Source organism: Trachinotus anak, unplaced genomic scaffold (assembly GCF_046630095.1).
Source record: "Trachinotus anak isolate AG129_WGS33_773 ecotype Australia unplaced genomic scaffold, CSIRO_AGI_Tana_v1 ptg000004l, whole genome shotgun sequence".
In the NCBI taxonomy this organism is placed as follows: domain Eukaryota; kingdom Metazoa; phylum Chordata; class Actinopteri; order Carangiformes; family Carangidae; genus Trachinotus; species Trachinotus anak.
In genome coordinates this window covers 8,297,952-8,311,570 of record NW_027273855.1, presented here as the reverse complement: position 1 = coordinate 8,311,570, position 13,619 = coordinate 8,297,952, and the positions used below count along the sequence as shown (strand labels likewise).

Here is a 13,619-nt window from a genome sequence, read left to right as displayed (position 1 = left end):
AGCTATGTCCAATCCAGAACAATCAGTATTCTCCAACATGCCTCCTGAGCACTCACTGAACACATCTTTCACTCCAAACAGCAGCACCTATGAACACCTACTGCCTCCACTTCCATCCTGACAGTCATGTTCCCTGGTCAAAAGATTTCCACAGCATCTGTCAAATTAAAAATGAACCACAACTATTAAAAGCACCCAGATCTGAAAGTATTCACCTAAAACTCATGTTGTTCCAGACCACACATCTGATTCCTCAGCCAGAGGTCACAGCTGATGAAAATTTCCAAAATATCCTAAATATTTCTTACCTTGACTCTACATTTTCCAAAGCAGGCAGGACTCCAAACATAAAATAATCCACAGACATTATCCCAAATTCCGCTATGATCATCAGAATAATCTTGTTTCTTCCATTTGCAATCTGTGCAAGTTTTTAGTTAGCTTTTTCTTCACATGGCTCGACTACAGAAAAGCCGCCACCCATGGCAAAATTAAGATTTAAGAATTAAGAAACCTTCAACAGGACCGGGCTCAGGGTGGGCGGCCGTATGCCTTGATTGGTTGGGTTTAGGAGGAGAAAAAAAGGGGGGGATGGGGGGAGGAGAGAGGAGAAAAGAGAGAGAGAGGGACCAGGAACAGCTGTATAGGTAATGGTGTTATCAATAATAATGACAGATAACAGTGGTAAATTGTAATGATGAGTAGTGGTGGATGTGGATCCTGCTGCTCCAGAGGCAGAGATACCTGCAGAATGAGGACAGAGAGAGGGAGAGAGAGGAGAAGCACAAACTACGGGGGAGAGAAAAAAAAATACAAAGTTAATGGCATAAAGTAATTGAGAGAGAGGGAGAGAGAGAGAGAGCGCCCAGTGAATCATGGGAATCCCCCAGCAGTCTAGCTCTATAGCAGCATAACTAAGGGACGGTTCAGTACATACCCGAGCCAGCCTTAACTCTAAGCTTTACTAAACAGGACACTTTTAAGCCCGATCTTAAAGGAAGAGAGGGTGTCTGCCTCCCGAATCCACACTGGGAGCTGGTTCCAAAGGAGAAGAGAGGAACATACATATTAATGTTATGATAATAAAACACAATAAAATCAGTAATTGTAAGAATAACAAAAACACAAGTGTCTAGGTTTGTGATTCTTTAATATGCTTTAAATCAGTAGTCAGGATGTAAGTACATAATCTTTAATATTATGGTTTTCAATATCAACTGGATACCTAAAGATAGTAAATTTGTGTTTACAGGATAGGCAGACATGCATGCAACTGGTGGCCAGCAGCAAATTCCCAGAGGCTGACATCAGTGAGGAGATAGGGCACGAGACAGACAGTGTTCCTACCCTGACAGTCAGTGTCAGCACTCAGACTGATGCATTTCAAAAGGATAAAGAGGGGGGAAATAAGCAGTATGTTTGCACAGACACTTTGACAGATGACATACTTACCAAACATGTAATAAACAATGACCATTCATACTGTACATCTGTCCAAGGCCTCTCCCTAGCTAGGGCATCATCATCTCCACAAGATTTTGACCTTAGCAATGAGGGCTTTGAAGAGTCTGAGGAAGAAAATTTAATGTAAGAGATGATGATGAGTTTTGGTTGAGTGGTGATGGAAGCATCAGTGATGATGATGAGTTTAAATGATGTTGAAGATGAGGAACCAAATGTCTCACAAGGCAGAAAAAGTATTGTGTCAACAGAGGAATTGCTTAAGCTCTTTCTTTTTTTTTTTAAACTTTATTTTTAGTTTTCATGAATTTTGGAACAAAAAATCATGAACAAACAACCACAAGTACAGCCATTAACTGGGTCCAAAAATACTAATCCTCTTGTCTGATGACGCCACCAGCAGTCCTCAAAAGTGTATTTGGTTTTAGGATTAAGACAGAATGTATTGACAGTCATAACTATATGTGGTATTCTCAGCCTTTAGTTAGGGGAATAATTGAATGCAATGCCTGCTGCTGTATTTGTCACTGGAAATAAGTGCAGTCCATTCTTGGAGGTATGTGACACCATTGGTCTGTAAACTATCTCTAAAAGATAGTGGTTCAACATACAGAAGGCCTAAGTTATCCTGGAGGTCAACAACACCTGGACAGTTCACAATGAGGCTGTACTGAGCACCTTATGTGTTGAGCCACTGATTGTGTCAGGAGACTCCAGACATGACAGCCCAGGCCACAATGCTTCATATGGAACCTATTCACTCCTGGACATCAAGTCAAAGTTGGTGGTGGCACAGGAAACTGTGAAAGTCACAGAAGTGAAGAACAGTTATTGGCTTGAAGTGGAAGGTATGGAGAGGTGCCTTTCCAAGTTAGGAGAATATGATGTGACCATATCTGTTTTGGCAACTGACTGCCAACCATTAGTGCAGAAGGTCATGCATCAGAAATAAAAATGCATGCAGCATGAATGTAACCTCTGGCATATTGTGAAGTCTGTCAAAAAATGACTGCTGCAGTGCCATAACATGGAGTTGTTCGAGTTGAGTTTTAAACAGCTCCTGAAGAAACCACACTGGGCATTCACACAGGACAGCTCGAAAGCCTTCACACACTCGAGACAAAATACACCACGAAAAGGGAGAAATTTCTTAATGAGAGTTTGGAGGCATGTCTGCGTGTTGCTGCACTGGATCACAACAATTATGTGGACAGGGAGACAGCTAAAACAAAGGAAGGTGAGGAGCAACATAAACACCAGTACTCCAATGCTGCTCAACAGTATGTGGTGACTCCACTGAAGGTTGACAAAGATTATACCTTCAGGAAGAACATTGTGGCAGGAGTGATCAATAGGTGTAAGGCAACATCTATCTGGGCAACACTGAGGGAGCTGAAAACTGAGACTCATACAACCCTGGCCCAGAACAAAGGTGTGGAAAACCCAGACAAAGCACTGTCTGTTGCCAAACATCTGAGCAGATTTGCATCCGCACAGTCCCATAACTGAGGCAGAACTCACTGAGGAAGAGCAGAAAAAAGAACAACAATGAATAAGTTAAAGTGACCAATTGATGAAATCATTCACACAGCTTTCCTATGCATTTTTAAACATGAAATTCCATTATTGTTCCATAATCATATACCAGAAATGTTTAAAAATTCTAATCCGGCTTCCATCCTCTGTTTAAAATTCAAATCGTCTATGTATATTATGTACAATTTTGTATAGTCAAGTCTCTGTTCCACCAGGAAAGAGTCTTTAAGGTAGTGAATTTCCTACAATTATAATATTAAAGCAAGTCTAAGTTCAGTTCAATATCAGACAAGTTATTATCATTACACCACTATAATATAATATAATATAATATAATATAATATAATATAATATAATATAATATAATATAATATAATATAATATAATATTGATGCTAAACTTTCAACAGCAACAAAACTAAAATACAAATGGACACATTGAGACATTAAAGTACCCCAAGAGGCTGAAGAAAAAGAAATGTATAGGTTAAATTATTATCCAATAGATTTTTGAACATAGGTAATGTGCATTGTGATCTCATGTTTATATATGAGATGTTTGATATTTTTGAAATATACTTTTTATATTACTGCTTTACTCTACATACTTTTTTCTGTGTAGCTTATTAAACTTTTCATTGATTTTGAATGTTTACCACTGTGGGCAGTTTTAATGGTTAACTGCATCCTATCAGAAAGCTTGTCAGCCTGTTGATGTACATGCTATATAAATATGGGTGTGTTTTACATTTTTTGAACATTCTGAATTGATAAAGATCCAAGTAGGAACAAAGAGTCTCATCATTAAACTTTTGTGACTTTGATAGGCCCTCTTTCTATGTTCTTTTCATAGATTTAGTACAATAACGTTTCCACTGTTTGGTATTCATGCGGCCTGAAATTACTGAGTTCATAAACTAATTGTTGGTTGCCACAAAAGCTATAACAAGGTTCCCTTTTTATATATTTATATTTGTCATGCTTGTAGATGAGAGTGAAAAAGCAAAAATGTGATTAAGAAAGATGTTAACATGATTTACTGCTTTATGATTTATCATACATTACCTAAACATTAAAAAATGGTGAATCATTTTTTTCAGATTTCACAATACTTCTATGGATTATTGATGATCTCACCCAAAAGTTATTGAGAATGAGCCTGGCTCAAAGTCTAAATATCCGACATTAAACTGTCTTCACCTCAGTGTTATCTCAAAGTGTTATGCTATCTCAAACATAGTTTCATACCATGCTGCACAATGAAATATAAACAAACTACACATGTAAAGTGTTCATGTGGCATCATGTCAGACCTTCAGACATGTTTTCCAACACACTGACTGATTAACCACTGTTTCTAAACTATGTGAAGCAATGGACAAATATCCTTAGGTACCATGATTGTTTACTAACAGCTGTTAGCATCAACTAGCTAACATATGGTATAGCTAGTAATTACTACTAGGGATCAGACAACCATGTACGTTGATGCACGGTTGACCACAAAGTATATGGTCCAGACCAGCCTCCTGACAGCAGATGGATTCTGTTACGGTGGGCATCAGTGCACAAAGTCCACAATGACACCAGGTGGTGTTGCTGGCTTGCTCCTCACCCTGAACCACAGGCTCCGTGACCTCTTCCACCCTTGACAGTACCACTGTTCAGTTCACATGCCATATGGGGCAAAGGCATACGCAAATAGGTCATATCACCGACTCCACAGACCTTTCCAGTTCGTCCTCCTCCATTTTCACACTACAGTGTCTTCTGCCGGGCTCATTAATGCTTCACTGTCTTCACAGGCCAATGGAACCAACTAACCCCGTTACCTAGGCAATTGCGTCATTCCAAAATGGGGACTCGCTAGCATATGGCTAGGTAAAAATTACGTAAATGTATCATGTCTGTAGTTTCAGCAATTTTTGAAATTAATGTTTTTGCCAAGGTTATTTTTCTAGCGTTGCATAGCACTTGTAGCGCCGAAATATGCACAATTCATGTCCTTTTTAACAGGTGTAAGAGTATTTTCCTGATGCTCTCACTCTCTTTCTATCTATCTCTCTCTCTCTCTCTCTCTCTCTCTCTCTGAGAGGGTAAATAAAGTTATTAAGGTTTATAGTAATAAGAAATGAAACATTTTTGATTATTGATGGTCATTATCTAAGGCAAACTCAATGTAGAAAGACATAGCTAGCAGTTGCGGCACTGCAGCAGCCATGCTGGTGGCGTGAACACTGTAGACAAACATGCAAACCGCAGCAGTTCACCAAGTTAGCCATTATATGGCACAGTAACTGGGTTCCACTTACTGCATTTCAGCTGATATAGTTGCAAAAAGCCTTTGCCTTTCTGGGGTTGCCTGACAGCATCTGTAAACTTGCTACCTATATACCTGAGTAAACAGGCACAGCAACATCCAACATATTTACAGTGAATAACAATTAACCTTCTGGTTACTTCAGCAGTATATTTTTTCCTTCATACTGGACTGTAATTGTTAACGGCAGGCAGACACAACAATTGTGCCACAAGCACAATTTGCAGCAGTATCAAACCAGTGCTCATTAATTATTCAAAGATCAATTCATTTTTACACTCATCATTGGACATAATTGTTTTAAACCAAATTTCATCACATGGCAGTAATTCCAAAGAGATCAGTTGCATCCATTTACACATCTGTCAGTTCTTCAAGTGCATTTTGTACCACTGTTTTGCATGTAACCTTGCATTGATTTTCTTATATTGTTTGCCTTGTGTAATTTAGTTGTTCTACCATTTTGCAGTCTGGCCAATTTACCAGCAAACACTCTGGAAGCCTTTTTTTCAGCTTGTGTTTCAACAACAGTAGTCACACTACCAGACTTACTGGCAGCTTGCATGCCAGTCCTGGTAATTAGCTGTTTGTTGCATCATTAAACTTATTCATTTAACTGTGTCTTTTTTAGTATAATGCATTAATTATTTATCTTAGAATTCAGAGATAATAATCTCATTAATTCAGGAAAACAGGGCAGAATATTTTTTCCCTCAAGCGAATGCATTACGTAACTGTACTTTTTGTTTTTGTTTTGCTGTTGTTTTAGCCCCCCTGAGGCTTCAAGAGCTTCTTAAAAAATCCAGTCTGCCAAAAGAATTCCTGTTGCCCTTTGACCCCCGCATCAAAGTGGGAAGAATCCTGGTAAGCCTTGCCAATGGGTTTGGTTTGTTTGTGTGCAACTTGTGAGTGTGTTAGAGTTAGATGAGAAATGTTATTCTTTTTTTGTATGCCTCTGTGCCAGCCACAGTCAGAGCCAGACTCATACTTATATTTTCCAGTTGTCCTTACGTCCCATTCTTTTGAACATGATATCTCAGTAACGTCTTGAGGGAACATTTTCTGGTACAAACATTAATTTGGACTCAAGAATGAACTGATTAGATTTTGGTAATCAAAGGTCAAAGTTCAAGGTCACAGTGATCTCACGTTCTTTTGAATGCAATATATCAGGACCTCCCAGAGGGAATTTCATTACACCTGAAACAAACATTCACTTGGACTCAAGGATAAACTGATTTAGAATTTGTTGGTCAAAGGTTAAATGTCACTGTGACCTTAAAAACCATGTTTTTGCATAACTCACAAATTCATGCACTAATTATGACACAATTTAACTCAAATGCCCATAGGATGAAATGTAGTGATGACATTTTATATCCAAAAGGTCAAAGGTCAACTTCACTTTGACATCATAATGTTCTACAAAAACACTTCTGACCATTATTCAATGCTGTAACTCAGGAAGTGGAGATTTGTGACCATATTTTCTGCAACTTGACTGATTGGCAGAGGGATACAACCATGAGGTGGTAATCCTAGTTCATCATATCTTTGGCATGCTTCTTTGGCCAAATAGGACAACACAATAAGTTGCAAACACCACAATGACATATTATCGCCAAGTTAATGTATTAGCAAATTGTTACCAATTTACACATCCAACAGACCCAGAGCGACATTAGAATTAATTCGAATTTTGTTTCTGGCCTCCTGGCACCAACCCCTGAGGGACTCACTTGGCTCCTGTGCTGATAAAACAGCTAGTTGTTAGGTGGTGTTAGTGGCAGAACCAGAACATTTTGGCAGGATGGCATGGCAGGGTGGTGGGGGTCCCCATGTAGCTTTGTCACAGTCACATGACCATCTCTCTCTTCATCAGTGTGTTTCAGTCTCTCTCTTTCTGATTCTGTCTCGTCTTTCTCACTCAGGTCCATATACCTTATGTTTAGTTCTTCTCTATCTCACTATTCTCTTTCTCTCATTTCCAAATCCAAAGTGAAAACTTAGGTAGAAGCTTTAGATATTTCTCTTTTATATAATATAGTCTTGACTAATGCAGGAAAAGACAACAGTTTTTATTTTTATTTATTTTATTTACTTTTGAGACTTGAAAACTCAGCTCTCTTTGTATCCCCCTTGTCCAGCTGGACAAATGCAAAGTGATGGCCTCTAAGAAGAAGCCTCTGTGGCTGGAGTTCTCTCCCATGCCCTCGCCCACCTCTGCTACACCTGTTGGAATAATCTTCAAACAAGGGGATGACCTCAGACAGGACATGCTGGTCATTCAGGTCTGGCCTTAACTACACATCTCACTTATAACCTCCACTGGCCTGTGCACAGGTCCATTCTGAAGGTTCTGAACATGTTCTGATTGGGTTCTGAAGGAGTAAATGCTTCAGTTTTTGTCAACACAGGCATGCTATACCTCGTTAGATCAGTTGGAGTCTCTGGAATTCAAATATTCAGTTCATTTTGTGCTAACCATAAGCACATAAATATGATTTATTAATATCTACTAGCATCGTGTACCAGGTATAACAGCCAGGGGTGTGATTCTCTCTACCTGTTTGATGGACCAGAAGCTGTATTCTCATTTTCAAATACCAAAAAATATCATGTACGAGCTGATGTAGTTTAGGTTGGGTTGTAGTCATATGCATAACAAGCACATTTTCAGAAACTAGAAGATGTTACCTTTCAGATGATGTCTCCTAAATGCATTTTAGCCTTACAGTTCTTCTGTGACAAGCTTATTACATTTACATAGGCAAATGTGTGCAAATTAGGTTAAAAACAGGTGGGTCTTAAGAGGTCATGAGTAATCATGGTAATGTTGGTATTTTGTGTTGATGGATGTATTTTACTTACTTCCTGTTTAGACGTTGATGGTGATGGACTCTATCTGGCAGGAGAAATCTCTGGACCTTAACCTTGTTCCATATGGCTGCATCTCCACAGGACACAACATAGGTATCAACATCAGTGTAGTTCAAACCAGTACAGTTTTTTAGATTTTATATTCATCTAGGACTCTGAGTGAGGAAGTGGTCTTAGTTTTCCTCATAGTTAGCACCAGATTTAATGTCTTTTCCAGAAACTTTCTAAAACAGTAAGTTAATTATACCATGATTTATTTATTAAGTTTGACTAAAAGTATACTGGAATCAGCCTAAATCAATTTCTAGTTCTTAAGTGTAGAATGTCAGACATTATGCAACTGCTTTCATAGGCTGAGAAGTGTGTGATGAGTGAACTGAATTTCATGTGTAAAACTGGCAGACTGTGCCTCTTTTGTTAGTCATGGCAAAGTACGATGTAACGGAGAGTTAAGTGGGCAGGAACAAATACACTTAATGTAGAAGCTCTGTAAAATATTTCATCCTGGATAGAACCATGATGCCCTATGTAAAGTATCATGAAAAATTAACTTGTAATAAATCTAATGAAGTTTCTCCTTAACAGGTTTGATTGAGATTGTAAGGAATGCAGCGACCATCGCCGCAGTCCAGAGGAACCACAGGGGAACAGCTGGAGCCTTCAGAAATGATGCTCTGTTTGAGTGGCTCAAGTCTAAGTGTCCACTCCAGGAAATCGTAAGTAATATGAAAAATAGGAACTAGATTCAATCTTATATAAGATTTTGACCTAAATTAGCTGGTAAATGACCAAATTAACTCGTAAATGACAATAAATGAAAAAGCATGCTCCATTCCTTTTTAAAAGGTGCTGGCTAAATGCCAGACTGCATCACATTAGTCTGTGCAGCTGTCATCAGGTCAGCAGTGGTGGTAATGCTTTCAAACACTGAAATCATTACTAGTTCAGTGGAAATATTTTGTGACAAGATAACCTGTCTTAATATACTTCACTTTTACCTTCCCAGGAAAACTCTCTGACAGACTGTCTGAAAAAAAAGACGAGTTGATATTTTACTTAAAAGTTAATGATCTGCCATACTAATAAATATGTTATTAGACTGCTGTAATCTGATTTAACTACAGCACTACGAGACTGTGGAGAGGTTTGTGAAGTCCTGTGCTGGTTACTGTGTGGCCACTTATGTTCTGGGTATAGGAGATCGACACAATGACAACATCATGATCACAGACCAAGGTATGCATCACAAGTCCTTGTTTAAATCACACTACCTGTTAATTGAACTAATTCACTGACAGAGTCTTTTCCAAGGGAAAGACTCAGTGATGAGAAAAATGAATGAATGGGTAAAACACTTAAATTTGAAAACAGATAATTTGATGAATAAACTGTAATGCTGTGGGGTTTCCTGGGCCTCTTAGGGAACTTGTTTCACATCGACTTTGGTCACATCCTGGGTAACAGGAAGCACTTTCTCGGTGTCAGCAGGGAGCGTGTGCCATTCGTCCTCACACCTGACTTCCTGTATGTCATGGGCAGGGTCAAAGGACGCAACAGCCTCTATTTTCAACGCTTCAGGGTAAGAGGATCTGATCATGTGTTTATGTGTAGGTGTGATTGTGTTTGTTTTTGAGTAGACATACGGAAATGTAAGACATACGGAAATGTAATATATGTACATGTATTGAAATTCTGTATATAACATATATATGTACATATATATGTTAAATCGGAACAATTTAATGTATTGACATACTGTATATGTCTAGCCAATAAGAAATATTAATGTGTATGTATGTATGTATGCTTGTATTTTAGACATGTATTGCATAAATCTATCCCAAAGTCTGCCGTTAATATTGATATTATACATATTATTGGTTCCAGACACCATAGACACCATAGATAGATAGGTTGGAAATTAATGACAAATAAATAAGAAAAACATACATAAGCATATATAATTTTTATATGTGTATTGCTTTATTAAACTTGCATATATCAATCAATAATCAATTATATATCTTTAACATATATGGTTGCAACATGCTATACCATATAAAAATTCATCATATAGATATTTGGTACCACTTTACAATAAAACTACTAATTAGGTTTTTAATTCAGTTCTTAACACCTTATAGATCACAAACAAGCAATTATAAACAAGTTATAAGACAGTTTTCATACATTGATTCAGGCTTACTTTTTGGCAAGCTTAAGACTCCATAACCTTACTAATGAGTTACTACCATTTATAATCGACAAAAGGGAGCCTTATTATTACTATCATACAGTACAGCTCCCTTTTACCAGTTATAAGTAATGTGTGATATCAACACCTGTGATTATAATCTGGTAATTTTATATGTTAATTGGTGGTTAATTGCTAGTTACCTAACAAATATCTGATGAAGAAGACAGGTACAAATGCTGGATGATGGAGAAAACAAAGAAAGCTAAGTAACTAATGAGTTATCAGGCCTAACAGTTCAGATAAATGTGAGCTCACTATTTGGCAAGCAACAGGTCACTGTTGCCCTTTTTATCTAATGTGCTATAACCGCTTATAAATTATTTATAAAGTGTGTAGAACACGATAATGTAATAAATCCCTGATAATGTAATAACCCCAATAATGTAATAAAAAATTTCACTTGAGTGGATTGAAAATGTAATAAAACCTGATAATGTAATAACTTCCCAATAATGTAATACACTGTTAACCAATAATGTAATAAAGTATTACATGAACAGGAGGTTATTACATTATCAGGTTAGCCTTCATTTCAAGGGACCTGATAATGTAATAATACTCCAATAATGTAATAATTTAACAGGAGATCACCCATTACTTGGTTTCAAGTGGTGTGTTCAAGGTTATATTTCTGTGTAAGCAACACAAGCTCCAGAGCGCCACCAACAGGTCAAAGTTGGACATGCATGAATGGTTAACTTTGACCCGTTCATCTGTTTTTCACAAACAATATATCACTGGAGCCCTCGGGCCAAGCTGAGGTAAACACATCCTTTCTCCGCCATCTTTGATTTGATCAAAAACCTTTAAAAGGCCTCTCTTGTCACAAATTTTGTCTTATCTTCTTGAAACATCGCCCAGGTGATATTCAGACCATGACACACAAATGCATTCAGCATCTTCTTCAAATTCAAAAGGTGCTTAGCCGTGACAGCCAATCAAAATGTATTTTATATTCTATATTTACTTCAATTAGTCTATCTTCTAAAACATGGAGGGCAAATGAAGCTTTGGTTAGTGAAGTTATTTCATATAATAATAATTATCAATATTCAATAATGATAATACATTGTCTATTTGCTATTGGATTATGGATTATACACCAGTTCAGTATATCGCCACTAGACGGAGCTCTATTCTACCTCAAAGCTACTTCTACATACAGTTTTTCTGGCTTGGATCATGATCATTTCAAAAGGTATTGTATTACATCATCTCAAATTTTAAACTCAACAATTATGGACATTAATAGGTTATAAAGTTGTGAAGTTGTAAAGAACATAATATCAAGGATTTGAAAAGAACATAATATCAAACCAACATACTTTTAGGATTTGCATTAGGCTAATGCTAATAACAGGACAGAAGTAATCATGTTAGCCATGCTTGTCTTTCCTTCATTTTTACTATAATAATCAAGCATATAGTGAAATCACACAACCCTAAGCAAATGAGGAGATATTGGCATTCTAATCTTAATGATAATTAATATAATACATATCTTTTAACAGAATGAAACTTGGAATTATTTTGCTCCTGGCTCTTGTAGCCATGTGCTGTGGTTATGGTCACCAGGATGATGAAACATACGAAACCATCTCCCAGTTACTGCAAGGCAAGTTTCAAATCCCTGTTAAAATGCGAACAAAAGTCCAACGCAACGCTGTTGTAAGATTCTGGAGGAACAGGGACAGCTTCTCTCTAGGCGATGATGGCAAGACTGTCCTATGTGATGGAAAGATAGTGGCAAAAAGAGGCTCAATTCCCAACTTGGTGGAGAATGGCATAACAAAAACAAAAGGCTCAGGGGCAAGAAAACTAATGGTACTCTTTAGTGAGAAATACAAAGGAATTAGTGAGGCAAGCATCCAATCTCAACTCAACCAATCCAGGAATTATCATCGTCTACAGGCCCGATTTACCAAAAAACCCATCCCCAAATCTGTAACAGCGAAGGAAGTTCAAACAAGACATCAGATTGACTTAATGGATATGACTAAATGGCGAGTAACATGTGGGAAATCCGCGTACAGATACATCCTGACAGTGCAAGATGTGTTTAGCAGATATGTTTGGCTAAAGCCATTGAAAAAGAAGACCAGTTGCTGAGCACTTGCACAGGATTTACAATGAACACGGTACTCCAAAAATTGTACAACACGATCAAGGAAGGGAGTTTCGCAGGGAAGTGGAAAAATTAATGCATGCCCTCAAAGTAAAGATCATTCGGAGATCCCCTTATCATCCGCAAAGTCAAGGAAAGGTAGAGCGAATGCATAGAACATTGAGGAAAAAGATGTTGTATGACCTGTTGAATTTGCGTGGTGTTAACTGGTGGACCATTTGCAAGATTATGCCAGAATACTGAACAATGATCCAAAGAAGACACTTGGATGCGTCTCACCTTTTGAGGTGTATTATGGCAGAAAGTCCAATAGTGTCCTGCAGTCAAACAATGGTACAGAGAATAGAGAAGGCCATGCTGATGTCTGATGCACTGTCCCGACAAGGAGAGAAAGAAACTCGTATAACAGGAAAAGATCAATGATTCGGCAAAAGGCACAACATGCAAATGAGGAATTTGTGAGGAAAGTTATCCTGAAAGCCACAAAATCCATAACTGTGTCTGTCTACAATGTGAATGAAGAGGTTTTGGTGAAGATAAAGCACATTAACAACTGTGTCACCAAAAAGCATTCAGTTGTCCAAGGCATCATCATTAAGAGAAATCTGAAAAGCTCCAAATACATGGTCCATTATCAAATGAATCCGCTTTCCCTGAGCAGAAATGGTTTTCAGTAGCTAATATAACTAGTGTCACCCGCAGTGAAGAAAATCGAAGAACCCTTAATCAGTCAGCTAATGCGAAAAGAAAGCTTTTTCTAATAGCAAAAAGTCACTCAGATCAGCTTCATTCATTTGTTTCTTCTGCAATGATGGTAGCTTTTGATCCTCTCCCAGATGGCAATTGTCAGTTTGAAGCTATGGCTGACCAGTTAGCAAGATTGGGAATCTTTCGGTCATCCACAACTCTTAGACAGTAAATTGTATCTGATTTGATGGCAAATCCTTTTGGTCTTGATGGCACACCTTTGTTAAATTTTGTCACTGAGAAAAACTGGGATGACTACATTAACAGCATGGGTGAGTTGGGGACTTATGGAGA

The 13,619-nt window shown here is 37.8% G+C and overlaps 1 protein-coding gene across 10 annotated transcripts in view; it reads left to right on the top strand.

Moving 5' to 3' along the window:
* Positions 1–13,619, top strand: part of LOC139620243 (phosphatidylinositol 4,5-bisphosphate 3-kinase catalytic subunit gamma isoform) — a 33,311-nt gene that overhangs the window by 7,253 nt on the left and 12,439 nt on the right. For 5 of the 10 annotated variants that reach the window (XM_071475579.1, XM_071475580.1, XM_071475578.1 and 2 more), the window contains exons 7-12: positions 6,086–6,180; positions 7,464–7,607; positions 8,199–8,289; positions 8,782–8,912; positions 9,321–9,432; positions 9,618–9,775. In XM_071475579.1, coding sequence (XP_071331680.1) covers positions 6,086–6,180; positions 7,464–7,607; positions 8,199–8,289; positions 8,782–8,912; positions 9,321–9,432; positions 9,618–9,775 — 731 coding nt within the window. The remainder of the gene's footprint in view (positions 1–6,085; positions 6,181–7,463; positions 7,608–8,198; positions 8,290–8,781; positions 8,913–9,320; positions 9,433–9,617; positions 9,776–13,619) is intronic. The other 5 variants (XM_071475582.1, XM_071475585.1, XM_071475586.1 and 2 more) reach the window with 2 other exon arrangements.